The following is a 19,716-nucleotide window of genomic DNA, read 5'->3' on the forward strand; positions in this document are numbered from 1 at the left end:
AATGTTCTCCAGCCGCGCTGAACCCGGAAGTAATTACAACCTTGCTGACTCCGGAGATCGAGTTACAGCGTTCTGGGAGTGCGGAACCAGTGGCAACTAGTGGTGGTGAGGACGGTGGAGCACAGAGTTTAATCTCTTGAGTAGAAGCCAAGGGAAATCAGGCAATTATCTGCCCCCTCAAGCCATTGGTGAGACCACAAGCAATAAGATTGGATTCTATCTGGACTGCGATTGAGAATTTACACTCGGTAGGTTCTAACTTTGTTTCTATGACTTTAAACTCTACTTCTAGGATAAGTTCTTTAGAGACATCTGTTCAACAACACCAGGTGGGTTTTGGAAAAATTAGAGAAAGTAACAACTGAGACTAAGAGTTTGCTTACTAAACAAATGACTGATAAAATGATGATTCGGGAAGGGGTAAAACGCGGACCTGACGGACCTCGCACGGCCTTAAAAATCTGAGGTCCGTGTCCGTGTCCACTTGTGGTTTCTGTCTCTGACAGACCTCAATGAGATTTTAGCACTGACGGATCTGTTTCAGCATAGAGAGTATTAGGATCCGTCAGCACTAAAATCTATTCGAGGTCTTGAGGCCCGCGTTTTACCCCTTCTCCAAGAAACGCATGGCAGAGGGGTACATCGAGCAATTCAGAGGAAGGAAAGCAGCCGAGGCTCTGCCTCATGCCTACGATCCTCAGACTGAACCCCAGCAGCACCCAGCAATGTTTGGAGACTTCTTTTCCATAACGCACGTCCGAAACCTATGTCCTTGCTCTCTTGACTTCTGCTCTGCCACTCCAGCACTAGTCTCTGGCTCTGACAGACCTCGATGAGATTTTAGTGCTGACGGATCCTAATACTTTTCCCTCCCTATGCTGAGACGGATCCGTCAGCGCTAAAATCTCATCGAGGTCTGTCAGAGACAGAAACTACAAGTGGCACAGACATGGACCTCAGATTTTTAAGGCCGTGCGGGTTTAGATCTGCGAGGTCCGTCAGGTCCATGAGGTCCACGTTTTACCCCTTCCCTGATGATTCTAAGGAAGATTGAAAATTTAGAAAATCAACAAAAAAATTTGAACTTAAGGATTCTTAATTTTCCAATAGCTAAGTTTATGTCTTCACAGGAACTTTTTAAGAACTTTATGTTGACTAGAAGCTAGTCTTCCCTCGATACAGAAAATTTACTATTTAAAACAAATGCAAAAGGAAAAAGCAGTGGTAGCTGAAAATACACAATTGGATGTTTCTGCTAATTTTCAATCTTCTGATATTGAAATTAGGGGACGGGCGACTTTGTTAGTCTCTCTTGTGTTCCTACAAGATAAAGAAATGTTGAAATTATATTTTAATTTAAAACAGATCACCTATTTAGGTGAAAGGGTATATATATTTCCAGACGTCTCAAAGTGGACACAATCCAGGAGGAAAGAGTTTTTAAGATTTCGTCCAAAAGTGATTGCTTTAGGGGCAGTGTTTCAGCTGAGATTTCCATGTAAATGTTTTGTCTCGTATCAAGGGAGTAATTATATTTTCTTTGAACCTGCCCAATTAGGTTTTTTCCTAGAAGGTAAAGGAGTCTTGACACAGCCAGAATGAATCAGGATATAATGCGGTATTTAACTAAAGGATAGGCTAACATCTTACTACTGCTCTATTTCTTTTTCTTTTGTATATGAATTTCCCCTTTTCCCGAGGGATTTACCGTATTTTCTCGCATATAACGCGCGCGTTATACGTGGTTTTTACAAACCGCGCATACCCTTGCGCGTTATACGCGTGAGCGCGTTGTACAAAAATTTTTTTACATAGTTCCCCCCCCCCCCCGACACCCAATTCATCACCCGGAAGGAGCGCTCGCACTCCCACCCCGAAGGACCGCTCGCACCCCCACAGCCTCCCCCCCTCCCCCATGGAGAAGCTGTCTACCTTGTTTCCGGATGCCAGCCCAGCTGCTTCCTCTGCCGGCGGTCCTGCCCCTTCTCAGAGCCCTGTGCTGCGCTGCTTCCTCTTCAGGCGGTCCCGCCCTTTCTCTGATGTCAGAGAAAGGGCGGGACCGCCGGAAGAAAAAGCAGCACAGCAGGGCTCAAGAAGGGGCGGGACCGCCGACAGAGGAAACAGCTGGGCTCGCTGGCATCCGGAAACAAGGTAGACAGCTTCTCCATGGGGGAGGGGGGTGAAGCTGTGGGGGTGCGAGCGGTTCTTCGGGTGGGGGTGCGAGCGGTCCTTCGGGGTGGGGGTGCGAGCAGTCCTGCGGGGGGGTGAATCGGACGTCGGGGGGGGCATCAGGCTTTCAGGGTAGGGACAGGACTTCAAGGAGGAAAGGAGAGTCAGGGCGGGCGAAAACAGAGTCAGGGTCTCCAGAGGAGAGTCGGGGCGGGCGAAAGGAGAGTCGGGCAGCATGCGCGGTATACGGGTGTGCGCGGTATATAAAAATTTATGTACATAAATATGTGTTTTTTGCGCGCTATACCCGTGTGCGCGTTATCTATGTGAAAATACGGTACTCATTTTGCCTCTTACCCTCAGATTGTGGATTGTGTTAAATAAATATTTCATTGTTTAATTTCTGGTGCTTAGTTTGTATAGCTAAGTGAGTTTATAATTTTGTATTTCTTTGATCATTATGTATATTGGATGTATTGAAATGATAAACAATTAAAAAAAAAAAAATAATAATAGATCATGTTAAGTATTCCTTGATCTGTACATCAATTGCAGTGACCTGTATTTATTATGTATGTTGTTCAGGGGACTTGGTTGATCATTCAGTCTAAGGGGGGACTTGGCTTGAAAAATTTGGAAACACCGATTTATACCACAATGGTTCTTGTACTTGACTTTTTTTGTTGTTGTTGTTAACTTAATAAAATGATTTGAACTTTAAATGCTGATATCAACATCTGAATATTGACGTGATTGTTTCTGACATATGAGGAAAAAGCAGTCACAAATCTCTGTATATAATTTTTCCAAAGGTTGTTATGAAAGCAAAACTATCAGCATGGCTTTGTTTTAATTAGTGCAAACCTGTGAATAAAAAATACGCGGGAGTTAAGAGGCATAACCTGGACTTAGTTAAGCAATGACAATGGTAATAGTTGTATATCTTTTTGCATGTTGTTGGTTTCAATCGGGGCAGCTTACGTTGACTGGAATAATGTCGTGGGATGGGGGAAGGGGAGAAGAGACAGTAGAAGCAAAGGTTTTTCTGTTGTGTTGTATGGTGGTCATATGAGGATAAGTTGAACTACTCAATAATAAAAAAAAAAATAATAACAAAAAAATACAAGGGAGTATACACCAACGTGAGCAGTTTTTTATATTGCCTTCACTGTATACACATGAGAATTACATTTAATTATTGTTTTACTCCAGCTGGTGGTCTTAAATTCATATTGTATATGATAATGCTGTTTTGGTTTTGTTTCCCCTCTCTACAGGGCTTATCTTGCTATAAAATGAATCGCCAAAGCCGAGGTCGTTGTCTCATTATCAATAATATTCAGTTCAGAAGGCACAATGAAAGGACAGGCAGCCAGAAAGATGCTGGTAGGTTATTTCAGTGGAATTTTTTAGGTACAGCAGGCTTTTTTTCTCTGTTTTTGCTTTATTGAATGGAGGAGTAGCCTAATAGTTAGTATAGTAAGATTGTAAGGGACAGAGAAATTACTGTATATACTTGAATATAGGATGAGATTTTTGGGCCAAAAATGGCCCAAAAATGGTGGTGGTGTCCTATATTCGGGTCATCACCTGACCCCCCCCCCCCCCCTTCCCCGACTTGATGCAGGCCTCTGATAGGCCAGGACAGGAGAGATCCCTCCCATCTCCCATCCTGGCCTGGGTGCAGAACTTGGCAGGAAGGGGGGCTGAGTGCAGGGGAGGGTATTAGGGAGGGGACATGGGGTGCAGATCCTGGCAGGGCATGGCATATGAATATTAAGCCCCCGTCTTATATTCAAGTCAACCATTTTTCCTCCTTTTGGGGGGGAAAATGGGGGTCTCAACTTATATTCGAGTATATACGGTACCTAAATATAATAAATGTAAACCACTCTGGTTGTGCCACAGAAAGGCTTTATACTCTTGTTAAAGAGATTCCAAAACACAGTTATTACTTTGCCAGAGTCGACCGAGGCTGCTATTTACTAACCATGTTAGGAATGTAATGTGGGTGTTAACTGTTAATGCATGGTAACCACATTAAAAACCTAATACAAACATTCATACATGGAAAGAGGGCAAAGAAACTTTGGTTAATGTAGGTGTTTTTAATAGTTTTTCATGTGGTAAATGGCACAGAGCTACACCCTGGAGGTGAAGTTATCTTCATTCAGAGTTGGTGTCTGTGCTGTATTAATGTGTGATAGCAACTATTGACTTGTGTTTGCAATGTGACTATAATCTCTTAAATGCTGAGAATGTCCCCAACAGTTACCACAGAGGTTTAGCAGCTACTGTCGATACTCTAACAAAACCGACCTTTGGATCCTACTACTATTATTACTATTTATTATTTCTATAGCGCTGTACATTTTAACATACAGTAGACAGTCTCTTTTCAGAAGAACTTACAATCTAATTTAGACAGGATATTTCAGGGTTGGGGAGGTTATAGTGGGTATAGATATCTGACAGCAGTGAGGGGGAGTTAAGAGTTGAAAGCAGTTTCAAAAAAGTGGGCCTTTAGCTTGGATTTGAACATGCTATGAGATTAGGAAAGATCTGCGCCAGACAATTAGCCAAGATTTTTTTCAAACAGTTTCACCTCTGTTCAAAAGCGAAATAGGATTTCAGCCAGGTTTCAGAAGTACTATTATGTGGGCTTCTCTTAATAATGGTGGTAAAGATCCCCGCTGGACAAAAGCGTTAAAGGTAACAGTCAACATAGTAACATAGTAACATAGTAGATGACGGCAGATAAAGACCCGAATGGTCCATCCAGTCTGCCCAACCTGATTCAATTTTAATTTTTTTGTTTGTTTTTGTTTTTTTTTTTTCTTCTTAGCTATTTCTGGGCGAGAATCCAAAGCTCTACCCGGTACTGTGCCTGAGTTCCAACTTCCAAAATCTCCATCAAGACCCACTCCAGCCCATCTACACCCTCCCAGCCATTGAAGCCCTCCCCAGCCCATCCTCCACCAAACGGCCATACACAGACACAGACCGTGCAAGTCTGCCCAGTAACTGGCCTAGTTCAATATTTAATATTATTTTCTGATTCTAAATCCTCTGTGTTCATCCCACGCTTCTTTGAACTCAGTCACAGTTTTACTCTCCACCACCTCTCTCGGGAGCGCATTCCAGGCATCCACCACCCTCTCCGTAAAGTAGAATTTCCTAACATTGCCCCTGAATCTACCACCCCTCAACCTCAAATTATGTCCTCTGGTTTTACCATTTTCCTTTCTCTGGAAAAGATTTTGTTCTACGTTAATACCCTTTAAGTATTTGAACGTCTGAATCATATCTCCCCTGTCTCTCCTTTCCTCTAGGGTATACATATTCAGGTCTTCCAGTCTCTCCTCATACGTCTTCTGGCGCAAGCCTCCTATCATTTTCGTCGCCCTCCTCTGGACCGCCTCAAGTCTTCTTATGTCTTTCGCCAGATACGGTCTCCAAAACTGAACACAATACTCCAAGTGGGGCCTCACCAATGACCTGTACAGGGGCATCAACACCTTCTTCCTTCTACTGACTACGCCTCTCTTTATACAGCCCAGAATCCTTCTGGCAGCAGCCACTGCCTTATCACACTGTTTTTTCGCCTTTAGATCTTCGGACACTATCACCCCAAGGTCCCTCTCTCCGTCCGTGCATATCAGCTTCTCTCCTCCCAGCATATACGGTTCCTTCCTATTATTAATCCCCAAATGCATTACTCTGCATTTCTTTGCATTGAATTTTAGTTGCCAGGCATTAGACCATTCCTCTAACTTTTGCAGATCCTTTTTCATATTTTCCACTCCCTCTTCGGTGTCTACTCTGTTACAAATCTTGGTATCATCTGCAAAAAGGCACACTTTTCCTTCTAGCCCTTCAGCAATGTCTTATCAATGTCTTATCAATGTCCTTATCAATTTGCTGCGATTGAGTCGGAGGTCTGTAGACTACACCCACGTAGATAGAAGTTCCATCTTCTCTTTTCAGAGCAATCCATATCGCTTCTTCCTCTCCCCAGGTCCCTTGCATTTCGGTCGCTTGGATATTGATCTTTACATAGAGAGCTACTCCTCCACCTTTATGACCATCTCTGTCCTTCCTAAAAAGATTATATCCCGGTATGTTTGCATCCCATCCATGTGATTCACTGAACCATGTCTCTGTGATAGCAACAATATCTAGATCTGCCTCTAATATCAGGGCTTGCAGATCATGAACTTTGTTGCTTAGACTGCGAGCATTTGTGGTCATCGCTTTCCAGCTATTTTTCAGCGATAATCTCCTTTTTCGTATGGATTTTTGTGTCGTTTCACTTTCCGCTGCAATACTAAGAAATGAGTTGCTGATATTGCTTTTGTTGCAGCCTTTACTACTATCACATCTTTTCTTTTGCCGGGGGTGGTCTCTACATACACCACCCCCACCTTCTAGTTTAAATGCCTAGAAAAATATTGTCTAAATTTCTCTGCAAGGTTTCTTTTTCCTGCTGTAGTAATATGTAGCCCATCAGTGCAATATAGCTTCTTGTCCTTCCATGTATTTCCCCATCCTCCTATGTACCTGAAGCCTTCTTGATGACACCAGGCTCTGAGCCATCTATTAAAGTCCTCTGTGTTTTTCATTCTTTGCTCTCCTTTTCCATATGCAGGCAGTATTTCAGAAAAAGCTAAAGTCTTTACAAAAGGTTTCACGCCCTCACCAAGCTCCCGAAAAGCTTTCTGTGCTGCAAGTGTGGAGTTGTTGGCCAGGTCATTTGTTCCCAGATGGATAACAACATCAGTGTTAAAATCCTTAGTTTCTTCCTTAATTATAGTCAGTATTTGCCTGGAACTCCTGGTAGCTGAGGATCCTGGAAGACATTTCACTATTTTGGACTCCTCGCCCTGTGTTCCAAGGTTAATGCCTCTGATGATGGACTCTCCCAACAGTAATAGTTTTCTGTTTTTGGCTTTTTTATTTGTACTTAGGGTGCTCTTGTTCTCTTGAGTTTCTTTCATTGGTTCCAGTCCCACCTCCCTTCTGTTTTCCTGAGTATCGCAGTGCACTAGTGGAGCGAAGGAATTTTGTAGAGGTAATATTAGTGAAGGTGGATGTTTCTGTGTTACATGTCGCAGTCTTCCTGAGCCTACTGTGACCCATTTGTTCCTGGGTTGTTTTATTCTTTGAGGTAGAGGTGGTAAGTTGGTATGATTTTGTGGAGTGATGGAAGCTGCTTTAATTGTATTCAATTCCTGTTTAAGTTTACAGAGCTCCTCCTTAATACTGGCAAGTTGAAGACAGATGGGGCAAGCCTTAAGCCTCCAAATAGTATGTCTTGGAATTAAAGCACCACAGTGATTGCATAGAATAAAGGTCATCTTGATTGGTTGTGAAGTCCTGATTATATGGGTCTCTATATATGAATAGTGGTCCCTGGGGTTGGTGGGACTATAAGTAAGACTACTAGTAAGGCAGAAATATAGGCTCTATACCACCTAAAACACAGTATTTTAAACAAAACTGCAGGTTCTATCAGTGCTACCCTAAAACACAGGATTTATAACAGGATTTTCCCTACTTTAGTCACCCTGAGCCACAGGCACCAGAAATATAGGCTCTATACCACCTAAAACACAGTATTTTAAACAAAACTGCAGGAAGAGGAAATAAGATTTAACAGAGGAAAGAGAAGGATTTTTTTGTGCTTTTTTTTATATTTTTTTTAGTAAGAAACAGGGAGGAGAAGAGAAATTAAGCAGATATAATGCTGAAAACCAGTGAAAAGCTGAAATATGAAAATCTGAGTAACTTAGCTTTTAGAAGTTCACAGGGCAGCCTTGTTTCAGCAATGTCCCAAAGATAATGCAATTAACCTTAGAAGTAAAACAGAGCCCCTCCCTTCTCCACCTAATCAGACACAATGGCTAAAAACTAGTGAGTCAGAAATATAGGCTCTATACCACCTAAAACACAGTATTTTAAACAAAACTGCAGGTTCTATCAGTGCTACCCTAAAACACAGGATTTATAACAGGATTTTCCCTACTTTAGTCACCCTGAGCCCCAGGCACCAGAAATATAGGCTCTATACCACCTAAAACACAGTATTTTAAACAAAACTGCAGGTTCTATCAGTGCTACCCTAAAACACAGGATTTATAACAGGATTTTCCCTACTTTAGTCACCCTGAGCCACAGGCACCAGAAATATAGGCTCTATACCACCTAAAACACAGTATTTTAAACAAAACTGCAGGAAGAGGAAATAAGATTTAACAGAGGAAAGAGAAGGATTTTTTTGTGCTTTTTTTTAATATTTTTTTAGTAAGAAACAGGGAGGAGAAGAGAAATTAAGCAGATATAATGCTGAAAACCAGTGAAAAGCTGAAATATGAAATGCTGAAATATGAAAATCTGAGTAACTTAGCTTTTAGAAGTTCACAGGGCAGCCTTGTTTCAGCAATGTCCCAAAGATAATGCAATTAACCTTAGAAGTAAAACAGAGCCCCTCCCTTCTCCACCTAATCAGACACAATGGCTAAAAACTAGTGAGTCAGAAATATAGGCTCTATACCACCTAAAACACAGTATTTTAAACAAAACTGCAGGTTCTATCAGTGCTACCCTAAAACACAGGATTTATAACAGGATTTTCCCTACTTTAGTCACCCTGAGCCCCAGGCACCAGAAATATAGGCTCTATACCACCTAAAACACAGTATTTTAAACAAAACTGCAGGAAGAGGAAATAAGATTTAACAGAGGAAAGAGAAGGATTTTTTTGTGCTTTTTTTTAATATTTTTTTTTAGTAAGAAACAGGGAGGAGAAGAGAAATTAAGCAGATATAATGCTGAAAACCAGTGAAAAGCTGAAATATGAAATGCTGAAATATGAAAATCTGAGTAACTTAGCTTTTAGAAGTTCACAGGGCAGCCTTGTTTCAGCAATGTCCCAAAGATAGGCATTATTTCATAATTTATTTATTTATAAAATTCAGATCGGAGCCCATCCAGGCCTGGGACTTTCCAGAGCTTACTAGACTGAATGACCATCGATACTTCATCTTCTGTAATAGGGGCACGTAACGTCTGCTGTTGATGCGCAGAAACCTTAGGGACTGCAATGTTATCTAGATCTTACTATCCATCTCAAATGCATAGGGAGGGCCATATAATGCCTTATAAAATGTGTGAAGCACATCTGCTATCTCCCCATCTATATATACCAATTGACCTCCCACATCAGACACCTGTACCACTCTCGTGGTCCCCTCTGAAGTATGCACCAAATTAGCAAGAAGCTTCCCACCCTTATTACCATATAAATGGAATTTATGTTTAAAATAGTGAAGAGACCATGCCGTTCCAGCCTGGATCAACTAATTCAGAACTACCTTCCTCTGAGCAGTGGGATGACAAGCATACCACATCCGATCTGCCCACACTTGCTTCTCCAAACAAAGGATCTGAAGCTCTTGAGCCTTCTTTTGAAAACTAGTATAGTCTATAATTTACCCCCTCATGACTGCCTTTGCTGTTTTCCAATATAATACCAGATTATCCTTATGCGCCGCATTGTTGATCTGAAAATCACACCACTTCTCGAATAAGTAGTCCAAGAACCTAGTATCTCTGTATAAAGCTAGAGGAAATTGCCAGCGATATGTACGGTCACCAGCATCGCTTACATCCAGCGTACACCAAATAAGAGCGTGATCTGAAACACAGTACGGACCTATCCCAGCCACACATGTGCTGGAGAACAAACATTTAGATACTAATCAATCTGTGGTTGTGAACCGTGAGCTCGAGATAGGTGAGTATAGTCTTTCTCACTGGGGTGAAGCGTACGCCATACATCAAGCCGATCGAAAGAGGAACAAAGAAGGGGAATACTCTTGGCTGATATACACTTGTGCGGTCGGGGGTGAACCGGATTAAAATCACAACCCATCACTCTAGGTATACCATAAAACTGATTCAAAGCTTAGAATAAAGGCATATAAAATGTCTTTTCATAGACATTACAGAGTAGCAGAGGTTGTCTTTTTAAAAGATAACATCTGCCAAAAACAAATCTATCCGATGGATCCACTCAGACATTATGCACTGTCACATCCAAGTTTTTCCGAAATAAGATCAATACTCCTGCCTTCCTGCGAACCACTGCTGCTCCCACCACCCTGCCCACTCACCAATGCTTAGCCACTCCATCTCCAACCTGTTGACGGCAATGGGCGACTTCAAAACTTTTCGAAAAGAAATCAAAACCCTACTTTTCAAAAAATTTATCCAGATATCTTAACCCAATCCTTCCCCCTCCTCCTAGATAAATTATCCCCCAAACCTCCACTTAAATAATCTCTTCCTCCCCAAAACACCAACCAAGTATTCAGATCCCTGAAATGTAATGTAATCTTATTTGTACTCTAACTGTAATCTATTTGTTATATCACACAGTAACATACAGTCAATTTAATATCCAATTTGCAAGTTCTTCCGGAATTAATCCAGGTATCTCTCCTCCCTTGTAACAAAAAAACAAAAAACAAAACTGTTGTAACTTCACTGGAAATGTCCAGTTAGCTCTTTTGTAATCCGCCTTGAACTGCAAGGTATAGGCGGAATAGAAGTCCCTAATGTAATGTAATGCTTGAATTTCTCATGCTCATCCAAGGTCCGCTTTATGGTGGTTTAAAGTTTGCAAGATCTTCTGTCATTTATGCAGGCAAACTGGGAAAATCTCATCTCTTCAGAATCACAAGTCTTTGGAACGACCTTACTACCCCGCTGCGGAACCTGGGCTCCCTCCAATTATTCCGCAAGCAACTGAAAACCTGGCTTTTCACTAAAATGTAATTCTATCCCCCCTTACTCTTCTCTTCTATATATAAGTTCATGTAAACCTTTTTTTTTCCTTCTCTTCCTATATTTTAAGTTCTTGTAAACCATGCCGAGCTCCACATCCGTGGAGATGATGCGGTATATAAACTTAAGGTTTAGTTTAATGGAAGATGTTACTCCGTTAATGTTCCAAGAAATCAATTTAACTGACATTCACTCAGCCAGAGCACAGAATGGATGAATGAAGTCGGTAGAATCAATACAATGGAGGGCCATCCCAGCCTAGAACTCCACCTGAGATACATTGAAACCAGGAATCAGTGGAGGAGAAGTTCCCCATCTGCTCATCTGTGGATCCGTGAGCCCTGAGAACAGAACAGCCTGCCAACCTCATAAAAGAAGACAAAAGAAGGATAAAAGAGAAAAAAACAAAAGAAGGGACACAAAAAAAATAAAATAAAAAGCATGTTGGACCCCCCCCTGTGTTAAACCTCCCTCTGAAACCCCTAAAAACCCCAAAGACATGTCCTAACCAGGACAAAGTGGGGCAGCCAGGAGCTTCCTGTATCCTTCTCCCCAATATGAAAAGAAAGCGGCCAAAACAGCAACAAATACCAGTGTACATAGGATAATAGCATAACACATCTTTTGAACATTCCAACATATAGCAGTGCGTAAGTAAACTTTACTTCATACCAGAAAAGAAACAATTTTGTAAAAGTATCCAGCCTTTGCCTCTAGCTAGTCAGCCACCCATTTCTCCATCTATCTGACCCACAATCTGAAAACTAGACTTATCCCAAGCTTGATATCACATTCATACTCCTAGTAGTTCATCCAATCCATCAAGCAAACCACAAATTGTAACATCACTGAAGGATCAGTTGAAAGCAATTGTTCCTAATGCTTTAGGGCTCCAGCCGATAAGGCCAAAGCTTTTCAGGCTGTGATATGTTAAACTATGTGGGGCCTCCAAAGGCATTTCCAAAAGAAAGGGCGCCTTTGTTGAGCCTGACTACTTTTAGGCTTATCGAAAATTAGTGGTACCTAGATTTTGATACTACCGGATAATAACGAAAATACCGTATATAATAGGAAAACCCAAGGGGAATAGAGTGTGTGGGACCTAATCGCTAGATGAGGGAATGGCTCCTGAAAGCAATATAATCAGTCTTTCAGGTGCGTCCAACAGGAGAGCATCCCTCTGGAAGAGTTTACCTATTGGCCAGAGAGATATTTGGCTATAATAACGTTTACCAGCAGAATATCAAAAACTCCAATCACCCACTGTTGCCTATCCAATAACGCCCTCCCCAAGCCCACCCTGCCACACGCACAACACACATTCTCTTATGCCATCTCATTCATTTCCATAGTCAATATAACAAGCATAACCCCATTGATCCCCCCCAGATCTTAGTTTAAAGCAAAACAGAACATGACTGTATCAAAAAAGAGAAAGCAATCACCACCCATCCAAAAGTCCCAGCCTAACTGAGTCCAGACCCTGCAAGCATGCAGTGGCCCAAAATCACTGGGACCCTGATGCTCTAACCAGAGGAAAAGCGTCTATAGAAAGCACGTCAGCTAGCAGGAATATAGTCAGCAAGGTGCATAGTGTTCGAGTACACTGTACAAAATATTTCTAAAGCCCGTAAAGTACATAAGAACATAAGAACTGCCGTTGCTGGGTCAGACCAGTGGTCCATCGTGCCCAGCAGTCCGCTCACGTGGCGGCCCCCAGGTCAAAGACCAATGCTCTAAATGAGTACAGCCTCACCTGAGTATGTTTCAGTTTAACAGGAACTTGTCCAACTTTATCTTGAATCCCTGGAGGGTGTTTTCACCTATAACAGACTCCAGAAGAGCGTTCCAGTTTTCTACCACTCTCTGAGTGAAGAAGAACTTTCTTACATTTGTACGGAATCTATCCCTTTTCAACTTTAGAGAGTGCCCTCTCTTTCTCCCTAATTTGGAGAGGGTGAACAATCTGTCTTTATCTGCTAAGTCTGTTTCCTTCAGTATTTTGAATGTTTCAATCATGTCCCTCCCATCTCCTGTCCTGGCCGACTGATAATTTCTTTACCTCCCTCTCGCCTCTTGTGTACCGTTTTGAATCCCTGGTGGTCCAGTGGTGTACCGGGCATGAGTGAGCTTTCTGTGCTCATGCCCTGCACTGAATATTAAAAAGAAAATAAGGTCCCCTTTTATTAAGCCGTATTGGGGATATTTATCACCAGCCACTGCAATAAAAGCTCTGACGCTCATAGAATTCCTATGAGCGTTGAAGCTTTTACTGTTGCAGCCTGTGATGAAACCCTAATGCAGTTTGCTAGAAAATGTTGGTTGCTGAGTAAGGACACCTACTATAAGAACATAGAACATAGTGAATGGGAGTGATGTCAGAGTCACAGTTGGGTTGATACCCTTATTATATCCCTATATATATATATATATTTGATGTCTCTCCTTTCACCTAGAGATAAACTGTTTTCCATATATATATATATATTTTACTTACAAATATGGATCCTTTTTCCTTGCTACTGTACTAAATATACTACCCGAGTTGTTTATTATGCTAATCTGCACTTGATATTGCACATTGATCTTTACGACTCTGATGTTACTGTTTTATTATTACTGTGAGCTATTCTTGCTTGTAATGCACACCTGTGATGGCTCTTGCATACAAGAGCTTTCCCTTGCTGCTTCTAATCTAATCTAAACCTATATTTTGCCTGTTCTTAAGATGACTTAATGCAGCACGCTGTATTATTAGGTCATATTTTTCTCTATTTACAACAAAATTAATGTTGTTAGGCTGTGAGGAGGGCTAGCTGTTTTTCGGCTAGTCCATTTTGTTCTCCTCTACCACCCATGATGTGATCTCATCTGGATCGCTTTATTTCCAGTGCTCTCTTTGATCTTCACTTTTTCTGTTCCGTATTTGGGTACAGTATTCTCTGTCCCAGTGAGTGCTGCATGTCCTTGAATATGTTGCCCCAGATAACTGTCTAATACTTATTTTTCTCCTTATGTTGGTTAATTTTCTTTATTTAAATGTCAAAGGTCTGAACAATACTATTAAGCGGAGGAAAATCTTGTCCTACTTAAACACCAAACAACCTGATGTAATATTACTACAGGAGACTCATCTAAATGCATCTGAGGCACTCAAAATGCGCCTTAGCTGTGCATTGGATCCCTTCTTCTCTCCCACTGAGGGAATTAGGAATGGCATACTCATCTTGATCAGGAAGAGGCAAGACCTCACTGCCACTGCTGTCCACAATGATGCTAAGGGCCGATGTGTGCAAGTGATGTTAAATAAGAGCGATACTATTGTTGCCATAACCAAAATATATGCCCCTAACTCAGACTCTCCAGAATTTTTTGAAGATTTAGCTAACTAAATGATAACAGTGAATGTCGCTTATCATATTATCGCTGGAGACTTTAATATGATACTAGACCCTATAATTGACAAAATTTCTAAGGCACACAAGAATCCAAATCGCAATAACAAAATATAAATACAATCAGCAAAAAAATTGTTATTAGCCTAGTGGTGGAGATACCCCATGAAAGTACATTTATAATAGGTGGAGAAAAAGCCTCAATTTATCAACAATATACGGACAGCAACCCAATGAGTTCTTAAGCCAGTCCTGCTCTGTATCATAGGCAAAAAAAAAAACTCCACACATTTCAAAATGTAACTTTTCAAAACGGGACCAAAGCAACCATATATATATTCTAAGGCGCCATATAAGAGACCTAGGGCTTGTCGCATTTAGATATTACTGATGTATGGAGACAATTCAGTCCAGACAGCAAAAAATATACTTTTTACTCCCCACCTCTCTCATCTTACTCACTAATAGATACGTACCTTATTAGCAATTCTGTCCTTCCCTCTGTCAAAGAAGCCTGCATCGAAGAGATATCTATATCTGATCATGCTGCCATAACATTATCTTTCCATAACAAAATCCCCCAAATTTTTCCCAAGCAATGGAGATTCAACTCTACCCTTATAGAAAAGGAAGGATTTGAAGAACTCATTCTTAATACTATCACTGAATTTTTTCAGTTCAATAGGCCTGAAGACACCTCCTGGAATACAATTTGGGATGCTTTTAAGGCCTGTTTACTGGGGTAATCATATCATTCAACTCTAAATTAAAGAAAATACAAAACGTTGAGATTACCACATTAGAAACAGAAATAAAAATAAAAGAGACTGCTCACCAAGCTGACATCAAAAATGCCTCAATCTTACTTGAGCTTCAGAAACTCAGATTCTAATACAATTCTATTTTAAGGAAGCGAGTCGCTCATTTAGTCTTCATCACGGAAGCTAACTACTACTTGGACACTAATAAGACAGGACACCTTTTCGCCTCGTATCTTAAACAGAAGAGCGAAAAGAAAAATATCAATAATGTACTTGACACTGAAGGACAGACTATTACATCCACTGCTGCAATCCTGAAAAAGTTTCAAAAATATTACAAGAAATTATACTCTTCAGAACTTACTGATAATGAGATTTCATACACCTTCTTAGAGAAGATAAATCTACCATCCCTATCCATGTCAGACCATGAATCACTGACCAAGCCGATCACATCTGACGAGATTGTGTATGCTATTCAGGACATGGCAAAAAACAAATCCCCGGGACCTGATGGTATCACAGTTGAATTCTACCAAAAATGTAAAGATGCGCTAGCCCCATATATGCAGCAGCTTTTCGCATCTATGTTATCACAGGGTGCAGCCTCAGGAACATTTACAGAGGCAACGCTTATAGTTATTCCAAAACCGGGTAAAGATCCCCAACTAGTTACCAACTATAGACCATTGTCTATGATAAATGTAGACGCAAAAATTTTTGCCAAAATCATTGCGACCAGGTTACAACATTGCATTTCTACTCTGATTTCGTCAGGCCAGGTTGGCTTTATAAATGATTGACATTTGAACAACAACACTCATACGCTTCTCAATATAATTGCTGACACACAAATATCATCTCAGAAACTCGCCATCATTGGATTAGATGCCGAAAAAGCATTCGATAGAGTGGAATGGCCCTTCCTATTGCCACTCTTTGTAAATTTGGTATCCCAGAGCAATTCATACATATGATTTCTGTGCTTTATTCTGCTCCTCAAACCAAAATCTTCATCAATGGACTTTTTTCAGATCTCTTTAAACCAGTGGTCTCAAACTCACGGCCCGCCAGGTACTATTTTGAGGCCCTCAGTATGTTTATCATAATCACAAAAGTAAAATAAACAATTTCTGGGTCATATGTCTCTTTAGCTATAAATTACATTATTATTAAGACAGCCAAAAGGAAAGATTTATAAACTATAAAGAGTTTTACTTCATGCAAAATTGTCATTTCTTTAATAAGGCATTAACTGTTTTTTTTTCTGAGGCCCTCCAAGTACCTACAAATCCAAAATGTGGCCCTGCAAAGGGTTTGAGTTTGAGACCACTGCTTTAAACCAACCAGGGGCACTCGCCAGGGATGTCCTTTAGCCCCACTGCTTTTCAACATTGCTCTGGAACCCCTACTAGCAGCGATCAGAACATCTCCTGACATTCATGGTTTCAAGTTTCCTGATGGAGAAATTAAACTCTCTGCCTGTACAGACGACATCCTACTCTGTCACTCCAGACTCCATTTCTCAACTCCTCAATGTGATCAGCCAATATGCAGAAGTGTCTGGTTATAAACTGAATGTGACAAAATCTGAAATTGTGGCTCTGAATTGTATTGAAGAACAACATTCTATGAATTCCTTTGGCTTTATCTGGAGCCCTAACAAACTAAAATATTTGGGTCTCCTTATAGGACCAACCATAGAAGAAACGGAGCAACTAAATTCGGAATACATTATATTCATAATTAAGAATTTGTCGAACAGATGGTCTCCCCTTAAAATCACTTGGTGGGGCCGCTTGGCCACCATTAAAATGATGCTCCAAGCAAAGATAAATTACATGTTAAGCGGGGCGGAGCTCAACTAAGATGGTGGATCTTTGCTGCAGATGAGATGCCACAAACCTGCTGGAGAGAAACTTTTTCCTACCATTTTGATGGTAAAACGAAAATGCAAACCCCGGGTTTTCCCGGAGGAATCCTTGGTGGCAGTGGGCCCGATGGTCGTCTTTCTTCAGTGAGGTGCTCGAACAAGTGCACTGGAGCTTTCCTCAGCTGCGAGAGGCATGCAAGCTGAAGTGTCAGCACTCTCTCTCGAAAGTACATCTCTATCTCCGGAGGAGCGGAGTCCTCCGAGTCGCCCTAGGGTGTTGAGAAAGAAGTAGGAGAAAGAAATGCCCCGGAGTGTTCTTTTTCCCGACCAGCTGAGTGCGATGGTCGACTCGGCAAGGGGAGTAGAGAAGCCAAAACAGCCAGCGGAGCACTCAGAGGAACTGAAGCAGCAGATCCCCGAAGATTTCTTCAAGTTAAATATTGCTTCTGCTGAGGTTGCAGGTACTTTATCTTCATCAGAGGGTCTTGGATTGGAACTTGTACCCATGCAAAGACTCAAGATCTTTAATATAGAAACACTTTGGGATGCTATATCTAATTTACAACTCTGCTTGAGGATCCAAATGCAGCAACTTATGGCACGTTACACTACGGTTGTTTCAGAAAATTTGGATTAAAAAAAATAGATTATCTAGCCTGGAAAACAAAGTGGATGGACATGAGACCAGAGTAAAAACTGCGGAATCCCAGGCTTTAACTTGGGTTAGGGATAGTGGGAATCTTAATTTCAAAGTAGAATTGTTGGAGAACATGGCCAGGAGATGTAATCTCAGGATAATAAATTTCCCAAAACTACCACTTATACCAGCGCAAGATACATTTAAGAAATATTTGTGTGAAGTTTTGAAAGCTCCTGAGTCCTCTTATCCGCCTCTCTCAAAAATTTATTATTTACCAAGTAGAGTTCAGGCTCAAAATCCAAACCAGCAGAATTTGTCTGCTGATAGTCTGGATATAACAAATTTCCTGGAGAGATCAGATAATGAGGTACCGGCAACTGCTACGCTGCTTGTACAATTTGCTATTGATTAGGACAGGGAATGGATGCTTAAGATGTTTTTTAAACATAAGGATATTCCTTTTATGTCAAAAATATTGAGAATGTATTCAGATGTGTCACGACCTACCCAAAAGAGAAAAAAACAGTTTCTTATTTTGAGATCCCAGGTCTTGCAGTTGGGTGCGACTTTTATTCTAAGATACCCCTGTAAATGTGTGATGGTTTATCAAGGGAATAGATATGTCTTTTTTGAACCTCTCTACCACACTTAACTGACTCACCATTCAAGTAATAAATCTTCCCCACAATAAACTCAACACTCAACCAAATACTTATTGAATGGACCAATACTTTTTAAATGGACATTCAGAATCCACCTTTTCTAATAGAACTGGTGGTGTTAAGTGGTACTCTTCATCATTCCATCATTCTAATAAGCTTATTAACCTTTTTTATTTAACTTTTTGTTATTTATTATAAATTAGAATAACTTATCTTTTATCTTTTATAGTTCCTTATCGGTTCCCCTTCCCGACGCGTTTCGCATTTCTTTTTCAAGGTCGGGGGAACTGCAAGACAAAACAAACCCACATTCAAGCTGCCATCATGTATTCAAATATCCTTATATATTATATATTAAAAACAGCTCCACTCACCAAAAGTTAAGAGTAAACTTTTTCCATTTCACTATTGCCGCTCGCTATCAAAAAGATGGCCGCGGCATTCTTCCTGAGTGTTAAATACCGCCCCTCCCATGACGTCACTCTCCCTAGCAACCATTCTTACAACCTCACGTCCCTGTTAGTTAAAAACCCACATTAAGAGTCCACTTGAGCCATCCAATCTGAAACTTCATTCAGACCGGTGGGGGCCATAGTTTTTAATTGGAACATCCATCGGAGCTCCCTTAAATTTAGTGTGCGCACGCTAAATTTAAGGGAGCTCCGATGGATGTTCCAGTTAAAAACTATGGCCCCCACCGGTCTGAATGAAGTTTCAGATTGGATGGCTCAAGTGGACTCTTAGGGCCTGATTCTCTAAAAGTGCATCCCGATTTTAGGCAGCTGTAGGCGTCCTACAGCTGTCTAATCAGCCAATCGGGATGCACGTTAAAAAAAAAAAAATGCTCCCCAGGCAGGCCGCCTATATTGAAGGCGAGGCCCGCAAGACACCTAGGCCCTGATTCTGAATAGGATGCCCGGGAGAGGCGTCCTATTCAGAATCGGCCTAAACTAAACCCCGATTCTGTAACCGGCGTCCATGTTACAGACGCGGGTTAGAGAAACGGGTTAGATTAGACACGGTCCGCTACACTTATCGCGGCAAGGGATCTCTCTGCCGCTATAAGTATAGCGGGCCGCGGCCCCCTGACCAGGAGGGTGCCCAAACCCTCTGCCCAAAGACGCCCCTCCCCACTACCGACCGCCCCCCGACATTACCGATCCCCCCCCCCGACAATATCAATAGCTGGCAGGAGGGTGCCAAATCCCTCCTGCCCGAAGACGCACCCCCCCGGCGCTAACCCCCCTCAAACCTCCACTCCACCAAACCTGTTCTTAGATGGGTCTTGCACGTCTTGAGCCGGCAGGCACGCCTCGTCGAAATTAAGCGGGCCCGTCCCTTCCCGCCGAAGCCTAAGGCCTGATTGGCC

General features: G+C 41.5%; 1 protein-coding gene across 5 annotated transcripts in view; it reads left to right on the forward strand.

Moving 5' to 3' along the window:
* Positions 1-19,716, forward strand: part of LOC117361288 (caspase-10-like) — a 135,963-nt gene that overhangs the window by 93,003 nt on the left and 23,244 nt on the right. For all 5 annotated transcript variants that reach the window (XM_033946431.1, XM_033946433.1, XM_033946434.1 and 2 more), the window contains exon 9: positions 3,447-3,555. In XM_033946431.1, the coding sequence (XP_033802322.1) occupies positions 3,447-3,555 (109 nt within the window). The remainder of the gene's footprint in view (positions 1-3,446; positions 3,556-19,716) is intronic.

This window comes from Geotrypetes seraphini, chromosome 5, assembly GCF_902459505.1.
Source record: "Geotrypetes seraphini chromosome 5, aGeoSer1.1, whole genome shotgun sequence".
Taxonomy (NCBI): domain Eukaryota; kingdom Metazoa; phylum Chordata; class Amphibia; order Gymnophiona; family Dermophiidae; genus Geotrypetes; species Geotrypetes seraphini.